The 20,247-nt window shown below is 41.6% G+C and overlaps 1 protein-coding gene across 2 annotated transcripts in view; it reads right to left on the reverse strand.

Annotated features, from left to right (window-relative positions):
• Nucleotides 1–20,247, reverse strand: part of dnmbp (dynamin binding protein) — a 55,357-nt gene that overhangs the window by 5,096 nt on the left and 30,014 nt on the right. The window contains exons 5-9 of one of the 2 annotated variants that reach the window (XM_083904300.1): nucleotides 3,818–4,017; nucleotides 3,581–3,680; nucleotides 3,227–3,374; nucleotides 1,490–1,507; nucleotides 475–674 (exon numbers count right to left, since the gene is read on the reverse strand). In XM_083904300.1, the coding sequence (XP_083760426.1) occupies nucleotides 475–674; nucleotides 1,490–1,507; nucleotides 3,227–3,374; nucleotides 3,581–3,680; nucleotides 3,818–4,017 (666 nt within the window). The remainder of the gene's footprint in view (nucleotides 1–474; nucleotides 675–1,489; nucleotides 1,508–3,226; nucleotides 3,375–3,580; nucleotides 3,681–3,817; nucleotides 4,018–20,247) is intronic. The other variant, XM_083904299.1, reaches the window with a different exon arrangement.

Consider the following 20,247-nt stretch of genomic DNA (forward strand, 5'->3'; position numbering starts at 1 on the left):
GTATTAAGCACATCCCCTGCTGGTCCCCTGCCTCTAAAACCAGCTTGAGACAGGCATGTTTACACTCAATAAGAACATGGCTGCCAGAGGATTCAAAAAGCAAAAACAACCGATTTAAGTCCATTCACAAAAGCTCAGGTAATCAATCCCCACACCAAAGCACACAGAGAAAAAACAGCAATCTTGTTTTCCAGCACATAGCAGGTGCTGATCCACTGCTGCCTCCACCAGTAAATTAAAATCTCTTGTTTTGTGACTTCTGCGTTTGAAATCCTTTGTATGCATTTACCAAAGTGACATAAACGTGCCAAACATGGCAACAGGAGAGCAGCAGCTCCTGTGTCGCAAACAAACTAAAACTGCAGATGTACTCTATGGAATTTGGTGCAGGACAAAAGAGTCAATTTTAACCATGATGTGGTGGTTCATAGAGGGTAAGATTAAAGCAAAAATTAGATAGTGGTGGATTTTTACCGAGGTCCTTCCTGCGCTTGTACTCGTTGATGTTCACGTTGATATTCTTCACGTCCAGCAGGGCCTGAGTCAGCTGGCGCCGATCGTGGTGGCTCTCTGGCGTGGCCCCCAGCAGCTCCATCAGCAGCAGCGGGTAACGCATCACCCTCTGCACGGGCTTGATGAGGAAAGAGCCGAGGTTGATGTAATTTGTTTTACCCCTGAAAAAGAGTCAGCGATGACAGAGGTTATTGTATGTATATGAGAAACCATCAGATCGGTCACATTTAAACGAAATATACGCTTCCTCCCATGTTCACGTCACACGTCTGTTTGTATCATGTGGATTAAATACGATCCAATGATAAGCGACTTCATCACAAATGCACAGTTTATATGCTGATGATGACAAACACAGTACAGGGAAGGTCCAATATGCCACACAATATTGATCTTTGCTTAGTTATAATGCCATCGAGAGGACAAACAGCTTCCAACTTCAAATAATTTGCCTCCATAGTTGGGCTGTTTGGAGCCAAAATGTGATCTGATGTGTCAAAGTAAATTTATTTTATTATTATTTGGTTTTCACTTATAAGGTAAATGATGTCAAAACATAGTTTAATATGAAAAATATGTGTCCCTTGCATAGAAAACATTTAAATCTAAATTATACTAACAACACCTGTGGCTCTAAACTGCTGTTACTGTTTTAGTCCAGCAGATGGCATTCAAAGCTTTCCCCAAGCCCAACAAGCAGGACGATGTCAAATGATGTCTCTTCACGACAATATGCACATGCACATGCACAAAACGACAGCGTTATTAATATAAGTCCATGTCAATCAAGGCAGGAACAAATCAAATGACCCGTTATAGATCAGTCTTCAAGATTCACAGAGAGAGAGAGGGAGGGAGAGAGGGAGAGGAGAAAGAAGGAGAGAGATCTCATTCCCGGGAGTTAGTAAGCAAAAAGCATGCAGTCAGGATGATTCTGACGCCGGATATCACGACGACACTCGTTATGGAGACTTACCACTCTCGATAAATGGCCCTGGTGAGGAGGAGAATGGAAAGGGACAGAAAGATAACACAAACAGGATTTATGAGCCTAAATCTTAAACTCGACTGTATATATGTACATGAAAATAAACATCTCAAAAGATATCAACCAAACCCACTGAATACAACCATTTCTGTGGTTGTTAAGGGTTTTGTTTCAGGAATTCTCTCTTAGACCTGGACTGTGGCCCAGTGTGGCAGTAAAATGTGTTGGTTCTAGAAAGTGGCGGGCAGCGCACATGACCTTTTCAAAGCTGAATAGGTTGCAACACGCACACACACTTTACAGTGCATACTTTATGGCCCTGGTTAAGGCTGCACACTTACTTTAGAGCTGTATTTACAAAAGCGAGCAACAAGTTGCAGCTACAAACAACAGATTATCAGAGAACACACGCTGAGCTGCACATTGTGCACAGTGTCCTTTTTGTTTATGTCCATTTGTACTTTGTCCTTTTCTTTTTGAAACCTGTGTTTATCTTCAGACTATGACTGTATATTTTACAGACACGCAGCAGTCTCTGAGTCACCGATGGTGAAACTGCAGGTGAAACCAGGCAGGGCACATTCTTCAACTGCTCTACATGACTGAGAGTTATAGAAACACTATGGGATGGAGCGCAGACACATACACACAGTGTTGAGCAGCTGTTCTGAGGACACTGCACAAATGTCCGTTCATTTTGGACAGCCTAACAAAGCTTTATCCAACTTTAAACTCAGCACCATTCAAATCTTAGCCTTAAACTTAATCCGGTAGGACCATTAGGACCAGGTTTTGGTCTCTATGTGGTCAGTTTTCGTACCAGAAAAACACACAAACACAGGTGTCTGATGATGTATCTGTTCAACAAATTGATAATTTACAGTGTATTCAAGTGTAAATGTGTTTCAGGAAAGACATTTCTGACTCATTACTTCTTACACACATTAAAGTTCAAAGTCTGCTCATGAATTAATTTCATGCCAACAGTAGCTTTGAACTCAATAACTTCTTATTACAAATAACAAAATAGGGTCAAAGGAGAATCAACACCAGGAATGGATTAACTTTTAACGCACAGTGAGCTAAAAAGCACTCGCAGTTGGCCTTTACCACAGCAGCCGCTTTGACACAACACCAGTGGAAAAGCTCACGTGTAAATAATCAATTGAAACACGGCTGAATTCCATTTAGCTGGCTCACTGTCGCTTCGTTAATGTGCTTTTCAGCTGGTGCCACATTAAAATGGCCTAAAGTTGTTGATCATGGTGAATTTCCATTATCGTGACACACAAGGGGGAGGTTTTATTTTGAAATTCCCGTCATAATATTGTGAATTGCCAATTAATTGGGCCATAATCATTGTGACATGCCTAATCTACTCACCTTAAATACATTTTTAAACGAAAGTGTGCGAAGCAAGTTCCAGTTTGTCAAGCTTTAAATAATAATAATACTTTCTTTTGCTTTGTCACAAACACTTCAAATAATAAATGATTAACCGGCCTCTGATAGTCAGTGTTTTACTTTGTATTACTCATGCTTTGTTTTCATGCTTATACACATACACACACACACACACACACACACACACACACACACACACACACACACGTTCACACACACATGCACATCTTTGGTGCAAAATGACTTTTTAAACAAAGGTCAAACTCAAACTCGCAAGTGAGCCTGCTCACGTGTGATTTAAAGTCATTCTCAGTGGCTCACCTCAGTCTCTCCAGACACTCCAGCACGTGGCGCTGGATGTTTTTGTCTTTCTCGTAGCTCTCCAGCAGAGAGATGGCGTCGTCGTGGTTCTGGCAGTAGATCTTGTACACCTCCTCCAGCTCGACTTTAAAGTCCAGAAATACACTTCCTGAGAGGACAGAGGACAGGGACACGACGCAGGAAAAGACAAAGGGTGATTCAGCCGAGCATTCAAAAGAGTTGAGTCAGTAATGAATATAACACATCCGGTTAGTTTAAGGGAAATACATTTCATTTACCAGAAGAGTCTGACTGGACTGTTGGTAAAACACTAACTACGAGCAAACATGCATGTTTTCAAAAGTGTCTCCTCACCGATAGAGTCGGTGTCCTGCAGCGCATCAAAGAGCCGCTCTGACAAGTCAATCACAGAGCCGATGTTGCCAAAGAGTCCCTCAAAGTCAACATTCTTCACCTGCAGGAAGAGCAGCGAGAGATGAAGATGATGAGAGTTCAAACCATGAGGAAACTCAGGTACTGGATCTCAACTTCACTCCCTGAAGTGAAGGAATGGGCACATTTTGTGGAAAATAAAAGTTTAGCTTGTTATACCTGCTTCTTCCTCAGGGGCTCGATGATTTCCTCGACACACATCTGCAGGTCCTTGATGTAGTCCTTCTCCGTCTGCAGCAGCTCCTCGATCACCTTTGACCTCTTCTCCAGCATCCTCTGCTCTGGGTCCTCGGTGTCGGCGGTGGGGGAGAAGTCTGAGGCGGGACACGGTTTGGGTTGGGATGACACGAGCGTCATCTCTGGAATAGACAAGGAAAAGGAGACAGGTTTAGCTTCATCTTTAGCTTTTGATGACCATTTTAAAGGATTGTTTTCATTTAAAGCTACAACGTGTAACTTCTGGTGAATACAGTTTTAACAGTATTCAAAACAAATGTGAATTCCCCTCAACATAAATTTAAAAAAAAAATCCCAAAAGGAAACAAAGAAAGCAAAGAGAAATCTTCCCAGCCAATGTCCTTATTCACTGTAACCAAACGTGTCCCTGTGGACAACCACCCACCCGCTCATTCACCCACCCTTTACTCTCTCTCGTCTAGCTTTTGATCAAGGTCTCTGCCATCACTCGGGTCAGGCTGATCTCTGGGGCTCCCTGGGACTGTGGGGAGAGCCTGGTTCATGCATCACCGCTTTTTATGAATGGACACAAAACTGGAGTGGACTCGGCTTCTTTGTGTGCGGCACAATGGCCCGTGACAGCAACTACAGACTTACAGGCTCTCGGGGACATTAAAGAAGAGGCGGTTAGAGTGGGACAGATAACAGAAACAGTGACAAATGGATACTGTTTATGTATTTAGAAAATGTGTATGAGTTATGTTAAAGCTGCAGTAGGCAGGTTGTTCATAACAGTCCCTTCAGTAGAAACATCAGCTCTGGCAACAACTATGATGCAATGAGTAAAAAAGTGCTTAATAGAATTGGAGGGAAAATGTAAAAACGTGTCAATGTGGGTGAGGCCTTTCAGAGCAGGAGAGATTAACAGCTCAGGACAGAGAGCAGTTCTCCCAAAATGTTAATAACATGCAAATTAAACTCAACAATGAGCACCTTTTCTTGTGATACTGCCTACTGCAGCTTTAAAGAATCAAATATACACAATAAAACTTGAGCTAAACTCAAAATGGCTTAATAGAAATGTGTCATTTTAGCTGGAAAAGCTTTTCACGATGTACTATATTGCGTGGAGAACACAACTTTTGTTATCAGATACACATAGAAAAAGTACAGTTTATCTGTGGAGTGTCATAATGCAAAAATATTAAGCAGCATAAGAAGAAAAATACTCAACTAAAACCATAATTAAGTTACAATAGTTGTGAAAATGTACGTAAACACTTTCCACCATTGATTATTATAATGCACGTCTACCGGTCAAAAGCTTGGGCTCACTTAGAAACGACTTCATTTTTTTAAAGAAAAACACTTTTTTCCAATGAGAATAACATTAAATGAACCAGAAATACACTTTATACATTGTGAATGTGTTATTATTTTGAATAAAAATCATTATTTCTAATCTTGTCAATGACTTGACTATATTTCCTTTTGATGAATAAAAGTGTGAGTTATAATGGAAAACACAAAAAAATTGTATAGGTGACCCCAAACTTTTGACCGGTAGTGGATACACTCTATAGACAACAATAGGTTTATGGTGGTGTTGACAGATACAGTGCTGTAGCAGCAATAACTCCTGCACATACAATATCTGCTGCAATTGTGTTGTAAGGTTGTGTTCATTCAGATCTGTGTCGATGGATGACAGCTTCAGTCAGATGGCTATACAACATTAAAGTTGTGCTGTTCAGATAATAATAATAATAAGCCATATTGTGTTACCAAGAGGACAATAAAACTACTTCCCTTCTCAGGATTTTGAGTAAAATATTTGACTTCATTTTTATCAGAACTCTTACATTTACAGACAGATACGGTGTGAACTTTGTGATCTTTGGCCACCATGACCTCTTCAACCTGACAACAGCTAAACCCAAAGGAGCTTTTCTCATCTTTAACACCATCCATTTATCTCTCTCCCGCCCTGATGCAGCATCCATCAGTGTATGCTCTGCCAACTGCTAACACACCAGCGTTTCCCCCTCTGGTGAGGAAAACAGTTCACTAATAATGGGTCAAAAAAGTCACACGGCGATGGAAAACAAAGGGACTTCCAATTGAGTTGGAATCAATCCACTTATTCCCACGTTTGATCCTCTGCACATACACACAACCACATCACATGCTCCACTTCACAGGGTTAAATATGCAGCTTTTTTTTTTTAACATAATAAACACACTGTGAAGGCTGCTATGCTACATTGTGACCCACTTCTGTGGAATTCCACTTGCTGCTTTGTGAAGGATGGTATAGTTGTCGGCACACACACATAATGCACAACAAGATTTATAATGGTGGATTACAAATTTTAATTTTGAGAGAAAAGCGTTGCACAAACCAAACAGGAAATCAAAGGAGCCCATAAAGTTAGGCGTCAGTCAGTGAGCGAGCAGCAAGTCAACACCCTCACAACAAATACTTCACTGAGCAGTGAACAACACGACAGTGAGTAACTGCCAACAATCAGAGACTAATCACTCAGTTCAAACAACAAGCTATTGTTGACACCCTACATTATACATTATATTTCATGGTGGGTTTTTTAAAAGTTTAATTGTATGAGGTACTGACACATAGTCACTCCTGGGTTAAATGGGTAGATTCACTTTCATAGTGCTTTCACAACGACACAGTTTCTGTTCAGGCTCTAGATCGATTCAGAACCTTGGTGCTCTCAGAGAACCAGGAACATTTTTTTGGCACGAATGTGCCGGATAAATATTTTCCTCTGCAACTGAAATGGTTGATAAAATGGAGGCCTGTTTAGTCTACGATATCTTTGGGAAACAATTTGCCACTTTATCATGTTGTTAGACTCCCTTTTCTGACTGGAAACCACTCACTCTACGGCACCAAAGTCCATGGAGAAAATCTGCACTTTTAGCTCTGAGGGACACTGGAGCTGCTGGTCTACTGCCGCCTATTTTAATACACTTACTTATCCAAATGAAGAATTACAAACCCCCAAGTCTTGTAATCACACATCTGAACTTACTGATGGAGGCAGCAGTGGATCAAAAACTCAAAAAATTCTGATTTTCTCTATGGACTCTGGACTCTTTATTTGAACCCTGCTCTCCAAATATAATTATTATTATAGTTATATCTCTGCATGTGTGTGCTGGGTTGCAGGCGGACATGACTGACTGACTGTATGCAAGGTGTTTACGTGGATCCTGGAAGCCGATTGGTCCTGAACACGAGGTTCAAATATAAGAGGCGGGATCATCCACTCACAGCCGTTTTGAGTCAGAGAAGTTGCTTTTTGTTTTGAAATAAACCTTTACAATAATTTGTTTTTATGTGTTGCTGGTGCTTCATTGAGAGTCGGGGATCCTTCATGTTGCAACCTGGAAACAACTATTATTTTACTGTATACCCTTTGATAAACCTTGAATATAGACTAGTTCTTAACTTCCTCACACGTCCTACACTGTTTTTTTGGTGTGATTTCTCTCTATAAGTAGACAAACTGTCTTATTGAAAAGAATAGAATATCATTTCTTGACCAATGTTAAAGGTTATTGTGCCAGCTTAAGGGAAATGGAAAACAAACCACAAATACAGTATATCTCTGATGGACAATATGGATATAGAGGCAACAATTCCAGTTCCCAGCAGGTGGAATCAATAGTGTTGAGCAGAGTTTCCACAAATGCAGATGGTCTGAGTCATTTGGATACATTTCAAGAGAAAATCCTGGGACTAGCTTCTTCTTCTACGTTCCAGATCAGGTAAGGTTTAGATTTAGTCTGGTAAACAGTAAACCTTCTTCTTCGAAGCGAAAACTTAACACTCTAATCACACTAAACACTTTTTTTTTTAACTTGGAGCCAGTCCTTCATTCTCAATCCGACCCCATGACTCACAGTCAGCGCTGAGCTAAATACACTGCAGACTGGATATCTGGGTCTGTCACAGCAGGGAGTGGATTTAATTGCGATATAAAGCGACGCAATCTCTCACCACGCCGCACCTTCTGTCTTCAGCCACCCACAGTGACGACAATCACAGTCACAGCTCACGTGTTAATCGAGGGCTCGGTGAAACAAAGATATCAGGTGGAGCGAACATACGACAGCTCAGTCAGAGGAAAGAATTGTTGAGGGAGAAGATGAGTGAGCTTGACACTGGAGTTTCTCGTCAATCTCAGATGTAAAAATGCTCAACAAACATGATGAGAGATACAATTCCAACATATTTTCCCCTCTGCACTTTGCACACAGGGAAGAAAAGGGGGGAGAAAAAACAGGAAAAGATGATGAGGCGTCACCCACCTGCTGCTTGAAACTTTCTTCAAACCACTTCAAAAACAAACACACATGTTCATACGTGTGTGTGTGTGCGTGGTGGGTTTAAACAACACCATCCATTCTAATAAGATAGTCCATTGTCAGTCTGAAGTCCAGCTCTGTAGAGGACTGCCTGCTGCAGAGACTCCATTCCTGAGCTCCAATTACCATGAGAATGGATGGGAACCCACCATGACTACACTCACACACACACACACACACACAAAAACACAGGGAGGACAACCAATCTGGCAGACGTTAAAACCTGGAGCTGGACTCTACTCCTTGCTGTCCCAGAACAGGTGGCAGTTGAAAATCTTATGATATTTGTTTCATTTTACAGTTTACATTTTACTTTGCGTGGTGGAAAATCAGCTACTGACCACTTTTACTTTGGCTGAACAATTTGAGGAAAACACAAATAAATCAAAATTTAATTTAAGTTATCGTTTTTTAAGTCAAGTTTCTGTTCAATAGTCACAGTGTTAATGATTTTGATGGTGGAGCTTTACCATGTAGCAAACCATTAAATTATTATTATTATAAATCACTTGCTTCTTTTACAAATTAAAAATAGATAGATGACTATCACACAGGCTGTGATGGTGGTTAATACACATAAAAGGCTAAATAAATACAAATTCCAATAATAAAACTAATGGGACCTTGCTGTATACAATCACTGACTTTTATTATTTTATTTTGCAATAAAGATTGCAATTGTTATTTGAAAACGATACATTTTCCAGTCCAAACTCTTACTATGTGTCCTGTTTTTTTCTAATGCTACGTTTCTGATGCAGCATTTCAGCATGTATTTAGGGTTATGGACTGAACAGATCCAGTCCAGTGAGGTCCAGTTCTGCAAAGTGTCCATTTCATGTTTCATGATCTGCTGACCAGGCTCCTACTCTGACAAGCTGAAATCTATCAGAAATACATGAATCAACAAATACTCCTCAGTTTAACCAAGTTCACTTGCATTTAAGGATATTTTCACCACTAAACTACACATACACACCAAACCAGCCTAGTAAATTCAAGAGAAAATATTCTTTTTCTGAATTGAAATTCCAAAAAAAAAAAAGTAATTTCTCAAGTGAGACTTTTCTAAAGTCAGTGTTTCTACGGTCAGTTGCTGCAGTGGAGTCACACAGAGTCAAAAGTTTGCCCTGACTGCACTAAGCGCTCTTATGTCAGACACAATCAGTGCTGGGTGTTTTCTGCTCCAAAGTTCACAGCCGAGTATGCAGTTGCCAGGGAAACAAAAAAGAGTTAGCGGGGCCCCTCCTCATATCAAGCCAAGATTTGGAGAGCAGGGAGCGGCTTTGGTGAAGAGATCACGTGGGCAACTTTGTATGGGAATATGTGTGTGTGTGTGTGTGTGTGTGTGTGTGTGTGTGTGTGTGTGTGTGTGTGTGTGTGTGTAGCAGTGGGGGGGCGGGTGCTCAGTTGGGAAAAGATCATATGAGTTTCCAGTATTTACCTGGCAACCCGAAACAAGCCATGACTTGAAATGAATACAGGATTTATTAAAGAAAACAAATTAATCCATGACGCAAGTAACTGAAATAAAACTGAAATGTCAGCACGGGCAGTGTAAATATTAGCGAGACCTTTAAAAAAGGGGCCTCAAACTCACATGCTTTCACACATTGACTTTGTTTTTCTGGAACAAGGCAGCACTAATGTTGTAATCTTAATAATCACAATGTTCTGAGCATCTTACTGGATAATCCAACTGTTTATGAACATGCTTTTGCACACGCTTATGCTTTTGACAACAGAGCATGGCACTGAGTACTGGCTAGAACAACTAATTTTCTTCATTTCCCATAATACATTTTCTCCAACGAGAAAAACGTCCCAAGCCTGAAATCAATGTTGTGACCCTAACCCCCCAAAAAATTAGAAAACAAAGAAACAGCACAGAACTGTTCTGAGAGAAGGAACTACACATCCCATAAACCTGTTCAAGCCTTGAATTGAACTTAATTGAACTTTAACTAAATATTGTGTTGCAGTACATGCCTCATATGTATGTATATATCTTGCTTTAACAAGTTTAAGGAAATTATCCCTGCTTTGCAATTAAAGGTGCAGTCCGTAATTGGTTTCTTCATCACTTTTTACTTTGTTGAAGTTGTCATGGGGAAAAGATAAACACTGGTGATCTGTATCCCTTGTAATGATCGGTCCAATTGTCTCAGATCAGCTCAGATTGGCTGGTGGAGCCGTCAAACTACCTTGCTTGGAGTGCGTTCATGTTTGTGTTAGCATCATTTTCATGGTAACAGTGAATTCGAACAATCAGATGATGTCGCGGATACGTCTGAGGATTGTGGGTAGTGTAGTGTTTCTCCCTGACAATGCAAATTGTTTTTACAGCCTTGTTGCTTGTCGTCAGTTGACCTTGGACGAACATTACGTCTAACAATCAAAGCATCTGTGCAGAAACTGGATGGGATTGTTTTACTTGACTTTCAAAACTGCACAGTAAACGTGCTTTTTCATCTATTTATCTCCTTCCCTTTGTTCATTTTTGAGCCACCTGCTGTTGTAATGAAGGACCGGGGAGTTTATTCAGTGACATGCCTTCCTGTTTATCTTTTTTAGGGTCAGATGTCAAAAGGGCACATTCCTGGTCCTGGCAACATCTCACAGCAACCTATATAAACACTGCTATTACTGGTAATCACAGCCACTGTTCAACTCAACACAATTCTTTGTTTCTCAGTATAACAATGTTTAGATCTTGTGCTGTGCCGCGATATTCACATGCTGCACACAGGAAGTGATTAATTGTATATCAAGACAGATGGAGGCAACAGCAACAATGAGCTCTTAACAGATTAGAATATATAACAAAGCACCCACAAACTTACTCAGAGGTAAATTCTACGACCTCACAACTCAGTCGTTCAGGTCTGATAGTTTTGCTTGACGGAGCCAGTTTTCAGATAAGTGATGTCGTAAACAAATATTGTTACATCATTTCTGTTCATGAAGACCAAACACAGGCAGAATAATAACAGCAAAAGGTAAACAAGTTACACAGTGCAGCTTTAAGTGTCCACTATCAATCACCAGCTCTGCATGTCTATAGGTGGATGCAGCTACAATCTAATTAACATGTTAAATTAACAAGTTTCTACAATGTTGGATCCTTTGAATTTCTCATTTTGTCTTTGATTTCTATAACGAACACTGTTCAATTAGCTCAAGAGAGCTTTAGCTTTGCATATGTGCAGAGAGAGAGAGGGTTTGGTGAAAGTGAAGAAGCCCATTCACACAAGACCGCTCTACTTTCTCCAGGTTAATGGGGTAGACGACGACAGCGGGTCTGTTGTTTCGAGCAGGTGCTTCAGTGAAACACTGAATGTTTTAAGGCATTCATGAATCTCAGATGAATTATATTAACGCTTCTACTGGTTGAAAGTATTTCCTAAGAGTCTATAAACTTCAGTCTCCCCATGTGGGAAAATCTGCTTTGAGATTCTGAGCTGACTGAATTTTCAAGATTGTATCAATTGCAGGACAAGTGAAGACAAAGACCTGCCTCAGGGCTTTTTAGATTTTCCCACAACTGCGACAGAAAGTTGCGTTATCCTCTTCTTTGCACTGCACTCTACTCACAAATGACAGTTTGAAAAGAATTATAAGGAAAATACAAGAAGTTTTAATAGTGAACAATCTCAAATCTATGGCATATACTATACTGACACTAAAATACTGTGTCTTTGTTGACTAAAGTGAGTTTTTATCTCTTTACTGTGGAGTAACAGTCGAAGAACCCCAGCATGTGTCAACATGCAAATAAACTGGTCCCTAAACTAACGTCTTTATTTTCACAGCCAACATCTGTAACTACTGTGACAACTGTATACACATCACACATAACAAGTGTTGCAGCCTTTATCTAAAATGGGTTTATTTGGTTAACATTTGTGTTAAGTGTTGAGTACAGGGGGCGCTATATTTAGAACACAATATTGGGAAAGAACTTTGATGGAGAGGTCAATCCAAAAAAAGGGGAAAAAAAACACATTCACAACAGCATTAGAGGAAGGAAACGTCGGGATATGACGTGCAAAACATGGCCCACAAGAATACAGAATGCCCATAAAAAGGTAAAGTGCACGACCTGGATGAGTTCATGTAACCACATTCACAACAACCACCGCAAGAAGTCTTAAAGTATGATGGTGAGTAAATTAGTGGGTAAATAAGTTGAAAGAATCCATCCATCCATTATCTACCGCTTCATCCTCCACCAGAGGGTCACAGGGGGTGCTGTGCCTATCTCAGCTGACATTGGGCAATAAGTGGGGTACACCCTGGACAGTTTGCCAGTCCATCGCAGGGCCACATATAGAGACAAACAACCATTCACTCACACTCTCACACCTACGGTCAATTTAGAGTGACCAATTCACCTAATCCCCATATCGCATGTTTTTGGACTGTGGGGGGAAGCCGCAGAACCCGGAGTAAAGGCCACATTATACTTCTCCGACTGCGTCATGCGTTATCCGTCTGCGTCACCACGTAGACCACTCGAGCCTTTATACTTCTGCGTCGTGGTGACGGATAGGTGGTGCAATTTCCCGCCCGATCAGTAGGGGTCGCTGCGCAAGGTTGTTGTGCTTATGGCTACAGTGCGCAATGGCGTCCGAGGGAGAAAGACTGTTGTTGTTGAAACAGTGGCCGTTTGTCACTTTTCTGTGTCCCGGAACGCAGTTTTAAGATAATTTGAGGCGAGAAATTGGCCGTTTGGAGTCTAAACATGTGCTCTGTGTGTTAAGATATGATGTATTTATAGTTTGGCAGCGACTAAGTCGGCGGTGTTAAGCTCCGCCCTCTGTAGACGCTCTGTGCTCACTGTGAGCCGGCACAGAGCAGCTTCGCTCGGCCTGTCCTGAGGACCAATCGCAGCTCTTGCCGTCTCTGTTGTCCCTTGACGGAGTGACAGACACTTAAAAAATATTCCGTGCACCCGGAGACGACCGGAGACTCTACAACAGGTTCTGCGTCGAGGCAGAGGACTCTGCGTAGCCTACGCAGAGCACTTTACGCAGGAGTATAAATTGGGCTTAAACCCACACACACACGGGGAGAACATACAAACTCCTTGCAGAAAGGCCCTTGTTCCCAAGTTGTAGTTTAAATACTCTTTTTTTTATTATTAAAAAGGATGCAGATATATTTCTGTATTGATATTCTGACCCACCTCTACTCCATACTTTTGTGTACAGAAGAAACATCACTGAGGTGTCACTACCACACACACAGGCGGTGAGAATGTGTCCTTATCAAGAGTAAACTGAGTGTGACGGGAAAGGCCACATGGGCAAAGATCATTTTGCCATTTTTTCCCACACTTTTACCTGAAAAGGTAAAGAAAACATTGGTCCTGTTTCTTATGCAGGTACCTGTAGCATCCTCTAACCTGGACCAAAAGCACATAGCAAAACTGGACATCTATGACCTGCCTTCACAGTTCACATTTGAACATTACTTTAAGAGGGAGCCATAGACTAAATGGATGTAGTCTTCAGGTTGGGAAATGAACTCGCTTTGTGACGCCTTGTGATTTGCATCTTGACCATTTTTGGCAGTTTGTGAAACTCACAAAAATTCACTGATGTCAACTGCAACCAGGCACTTTCTGGACAGTAGTAGCTGTCAATCACCCCCTCATATAATTTACCATCTATTTTCCTCTAATTAAGAACAGAATTTATGAAATTGACATATTGTTCTGTTAAACAAGACCTAAGAATAATGATCAAGACCATTTACCCTTTAGGGAAATGTTTACTCAGGTCATAAATCAAGTGAAAAGTAAGACACTTATTACCTTAGACTTCCCTTCAAAGGGAGTTGTTTTTGCAACCAGCAGAGCAGGTGACTGCCTGCTATTTCCATCCTACTTCCTGAGCTTTACTTTTAAAACCAGAAGTCTACGTCCATTTTTATACACAGTCTCTGAAGGTAACATATAACTTTTATGTCCCTAGTTTTTCCTGTATGGTTGACGCCCATAAGGACACAGGTACTTTTCGGCTGGGGTTGTCATGATATGTACCACTGCTAGAAAAACATGAGATAATATCTTAGTATGTTATACTAAGTAAAAACAGTTTTGTAGATAGATAGATACTTTTATGCTGTGAATCAAAGTGTATTTTTTCTCTGTGAACCAGTGTCACCAAGGGACACTGGTTTCCTGCTGTGAAAGGCTTATGGAGGATCAATATAAACACAGATGGTGTTGTTTTCTATCATCGTGATCTATTTCAGCTTCTTTCATTATAGTAAGCGATGTTAGAAAAAAGTCAACACTAGACAAGTAGATGTTATTGACTTGAAACTACTCACACTGTATTCACGCGCATGTGCCACTTAAATGCTAGAAGTGGCTTTTGAAAGTTATCAGAACAGTATCTGTCAGTGCATTTTGCCAGTTGACTGAGATTAGACACTTTAGAGTGATGTTATCAGATGATATGGAATCTCATCCAAAGAGTTTCTGCCTTAACTCCTCACCCCACCAATGGTAGTGACTGCTGAGGGATTACAGAGGACAACACAACATATGCTGCCGTGCCGGATCATAACTGGATGACGACACACTGCTTACCCACAACCACTCAACTATTTATTTACTAAATGTATTTCTTTTAAAAAAAACATAAAGGTCCAATATAGAATCCTGGATTAATGACAACAAAGGTCCTTATACACACTTAAGGTTCACCTCACAAAAGCCTTGACCTTCACCTCAATGTCACAGTATGACAGAGTAAGCCCAATAAGCGCAGCGACAAGATGGCCTAATGTTTTTAGCCCTGCAATCAAATGCTTTGCTCGGGGGGTAAAACCCTGACCGAGCTGAAACAGTTTAATGAGATTAACGGATGACAAGACACCGCGGCTGTCAGTGCACATACGTGTGTGTGTGTGTCTGTGTGTGTGTGTCTGTGTGTGTGTTTTGAAAAATGGCGTCATCTTTCAAGTATGCCTGCTCTATAACACACATGCATGTGGAGTATCAGTCTAGTCCTGCAGTGAAGGAGTCAGGCCAGTGCTGGCCACCGCCTGGCACCAGACGGACCCCCACCATCCACTCAACCGTGCTGACGCTAGGGATTAATACTTGGGCTCCTGAAATGAGTGTGTGGTGGGGGCTCTGTGTTTGTGTGTGTGTACTTTGTTATCTCTTTAGGACCTTTTCTGGTATAATAACTAACCTTGTCAGGACCAGTATTCTGCATGGAGCTCAAAACCTGATTCTGAAGAAGTAGAACCTCCTTTCTGAGGAACTGTTAATGTTTAGGGCTAAGATTTGGATTATAGTTAAAGTTACAGTGAGGTATTAACTGGTAATGGTTAGGGATAACACTTTGTTTAGGCTGTCCAAATTAATGGAAGTCAATGCAGCTTCCTCGGAAGGATTGCTCTGCAAATCTGTGTGTGTGTGTGTGTGTGTTCCTTGATGACTGGGGGAGGGGTCATAGGGCACCACCTGCTTCTTCTCAGATGCAATGAAGTGAGATAAGAAGAGTGTTCTTTCTTTTCCTCATCAAATATCTCTTTCTTTCTCTTTCTCTCTCTCTCACTCACACACAGAAAGTCACTGTTTGTGTTCATGGACATCTATCCAGAGCAGTATGTCCACTCCTTGACCATTGCCACTCACTGGTGACGATAAGATGATTTTAAAGGGCTGAATGTTTATATGCATCTTGGCAGCTTCAGTCGCAAACAAAATGTTTAGATTCTATTTTACTTTGGGCACATAGCTGAGGTGAAGGTGTGCAAAAGAAAGAAACAAGAGGGTATGAACTGCTGTTAAAGAGACGAAGCCCTTCATTTGGCACTGCTGTGCTGCATACTCTTACTACTACTACTACTACTGTTTCCCAACAACTTCTTCTAAAAGTGCTGAAATTATGAAACGTTTTTCCTGACCTGAAACTTGAGTATCATTATTGGATGTTTTTAACTCACTCTTAGATTACCGTTTAATAATGCCATGCATTTTCTTCGCTTTATCATAAGACTCACAGTCTAAAATACAAAACATAACTTGAAATCATCATTAAAAAAAATCCACTTCAGTGTGTTTTCAAGTGTATCTCGGCCACAACAGGAACAGACAGACCTTTCAGTGATGCAAGAACTAAACAGACTGGTTAGTGGTGCGCGTAGCATCAGTGGAGGAGAACATTGCAGCGACAGGGAAACCTACAGACAGTGAGAATGACAGACAACAAAAACCAAACACCCACAAAACCTGTTTGACTGGTACTTAGGCCTACAAATTCCTGACAGCTCACTTTCTTGTGATATAGCTGTAAGTGATACATGCATGTCCGTACACACACACACACACAGGTTCCAACACACTGTTTCCTAGTGGGTGAATGTGACTAGTCAGCACATTGAAGCCCCCAGTTAGCATTGATTAGAAAAGCACCACTGGAGGTCACCAGGGATAAAAAGTGAGACTATTGACCTGATCACCCTCTATTATCTCCTCAGCCTGGAAGTGACAATCTCCAAAACCATGTCTTGAGTTTTACTAGATGTGTTTAGTGGTAGAAGTCGAAAACCTGAGCTTTTCATGTACAGTAGTTTGAACCCTCCCACAAGTCGATGATCACATGGACACAAAGACCTCATCCTGTGCAAATAACTACAAGTCAAGGACATTCGCTCACATGACAATATCCTTGTGTTTACCTTGCTTTTGTCTCCTGGCGGTGGCGAACTGGGACTTTCGCAGGGAGCTCGGCGCTGTTTTCCTGCAGAAGCTATTCCGATCTAGTGAGCCCACATAAACGGGTTTGTGACCCCGTTTTGAATCTATGCTCCCAGCACTCGACTCATAACCCCTTTCCTGCTCATCACTGTGCCGGTATACGACGGGGTCCTCGAAAGAGTGTATCTCCCCGCGTGCCAGTTTCTGGTTCTGCTGTTCTACCCATTCCTCACAATGGGTCTTTGTGGGATACTCCTCATATTGAGAATCCATAGACATTGAACGATGTTCTCGATATCCGTCTCTGGACCTGTGGTGTGAACGTTCTGTGTCTTCTCTGGATTCGTAGCGATAATCATTTTCACGGTCATAGTGGTCCACATCCCTTCGCTCATAGTGGTCCCTCGCCCTATAATTGTCCCTTCTTCTGTTGCTATAGTACTCATCTCTCCTCCGGTCATCATCTCTATCCTGGTACCTGTTAGAGTAGTCCCTCTCCTTAGAATCACTGTATTCCTCGAGTTCTGAATCATAATAGCTCCTTCCTTTGCCAGTTTCCTCACCCCGTCGGTTGTAGGGGTATCTGTCTTTATTTTCTCTGCGTTCATATCGATCCTCTGCATACCGGTCAGAGTAAGGGTCCCTACGTTTTCGCTCATCATAATAGAGGTCATTGTCCCGATGGTATTCCTTTTCTCTGGAGCGATGACAGTCTTTAGAATCATTATACTGCCTGTCACGGTCATAGTAGGGATCTCTGTCCCTGTAATTGTCTCTGCGAGGACGTGTGCTGTCTTCATACTCACTGCTGTAACTGTCATGTTCTCTGCCATCGCGTTTCCTGTATTTCTTTCTGTCATAATATTGCTCCTCTCTGTCACTGTAGTATTCATTGTATTTCCTGTCATAATGTTCTCTGTACCTGGATCTGTCCTTGTGATCGTACTCCTCCAACTCTCTGGGACTCCTATAATCATACCGATCAGTGTTATGTTCCTTTTCTCGGGCAAAGTCATCCCTTCTTTTCCTGTCTTCCTCTGAGTTACCGTATCCTTCGTGAGTTCTTAAGTCATTGTTCTCCTGTTCTTGTGGCACTCTGCCATAGTCCTGGTGGTTGTAGTCCTCTGGGCCCTGGTAAAAACAATTTCTGCCTTTCCATTCCGATATCCTCACGTCGAGGTGGCCGTCCTGCGAGCCAGGGTGGAAGTAAACATCCTGGCTTTGAGTTCCCGGTGCTGTCATGTGCTGGTGGTCCCAGCCGGGCTGTACAGGCCACTGAGCTGGAACATGAACTTGGGGTGGCATTGGTCCACCTACAGGCACCATCATGCCACCATGTACTGGTGACGGCCAGCCTGGAGGTGGAAGTGGGTCACCAGGATTTGCGAGCATGACTGGTGCGTGTGGCTGGACGGGATGACCGACTCCATACCCAGGATATCCAACCTGTTGCTGCTGAAGCTGCAGCTGGTGTAGTTGTTGTAAATGTTGCAAATGGTTGATCCTCTCCCTCTCTTTGGCCCAGCCGGCATCACCCAGCTCCTCCATGCTCTTCCCTCTCTTCACTGGGGCAACAGCAGCATAGTTCCAATCCACTGGACCAAACATGCCTGGATTGCCATAAGCCACAGGGCTCTTCATGACTCCTGCTGTTTAAATCAACCTACCCGGTGCTGATACTGTTCCTTGCTCAACATGGCGTTCTCTCGCTCTGTTTTCTGAAGTCCTGCATTCCATAACAAAGTGCAGTTCGAGACTCCACCTGTCAGGCATATTGTCTCTAACTCTCCCACTTGTTTTCTGCCTCCTCTCCACTGCTTCAGCGGGACTGCCCAGCCCAAGCACCTCCCAGCCCTCAGTGTAACTTAATCACACCCTACTCACAGCCATCTCAGCGAATCATAGAAGGAGAGGGGGGTAGGGCTCCTGAAGGAGGGGCCTCCCTGGGTTAATGATTCAGTAGAGTCACATGAGTGGAGGATTAGAGCACTAACTCCTCCCAAAGTTTCAACAGGCTAGTATCTCTGTTTGTAGGAAAACAGTCTGGAGTTCTTTGATGGAGGATGGGGGCTAACATCACTTCACTTTGGCAACAAATGTTTTTTTTTCACTGCCATGAACAATCCTCCATCCTTCCTCAAATCCTGTTTGCTTTGTTTCTGCTGTTTCCTGTGACTTTCACAATTACTACAGCTTCCATTCATTCTGACTACGGTCAGAAAGTCTCGTTCCTCTGTGTTCACAACTCCCAACACTGGTTCAAAGGTCATGAGTGAAACTGAACTCAGCCAACAAGTGACTTTTGAAGGAGGGACTTCTTTTTAATGAATGGCTGAATGAAAAAGAAGCAAACAAGTGGAATAGAAAGATCTAATGATAGTTATTGTAGTTGTCTGTTTTGTTAGTGGGTATAAGAGTGAGGAGAGTGACATATTTTTCCAGAGAACACAACCCGATTGAGCCAGAGCAGCTACTGGTGCGTACAATGAGCTATTGTTGAAGAGTCTCCCTATGTTCAGAAGAGACACAATCTTTTAGTGTGAGAAAATGCTCCGGCCTATTCATAAAGCAGGAGTATAATGTATCCCTCCCCCTTTAACGCTCTATGAAAGAAAGGTTTAAAGCACTGGCAAACAGTCCAATGGACGTGATACACACAGACACGTACGTGTGGGACAGTGTCAGTTTACCCTCCACGAACACAATCTATAATGTAATTAGAAGCTGGTGAGTCTCTGCGCTCTGAATACCCATGTTCTAATACTATTTAATCTTTTTATAAAACTCTATTTAATGGTTTAAAGTTAGTGCAATCTTTGCAAACCTTATCGCAAACAAGGAATAGAAAGTAGAGTTTCTTTGTCAAAGTTATAGCTCTTTATGTGTATGTCAAATATTACATATACATATATATACATATATACGTATATATATATATACATATATACACACATATATATATATATATATATATATACATACGTATATTTGTGTGTGTGTATATATATATGCATATGAATTGTGTGTAAAATACCCCGTTATGCAATGATTTGACCTTGCCCTCATTTGTTTACTACAAAAAAGTTTTTTATTCAGTACAATTTAACATTTAAAAAGCTAAACTGTTTTGAGCTTCGTGTTAGAAGAGTTTTTCAATGTTTTGTCAAGAGAAATTATGTCATTTTAAAACACTGTTAGAATAAACACTCTTTTTTCGTGCAGAAGCCAAAAAACGCCATGTTGAACACAGGGCTTGGTAAGCCTGAGTCTGAGCACATAGAAAATCATA

This window comes from Microchirus variegatus (assembly GCF_963457635.1).
Source record: "Microchirus variegatus genome assembly, chromosome: 17".
NCBI classification, from domain to species: Eukaryota; Metazoa; Chordata; class Actinopteri; order Pleuronectiformes; family Soleidae; genus Microchirus; species Microchirus variegatus.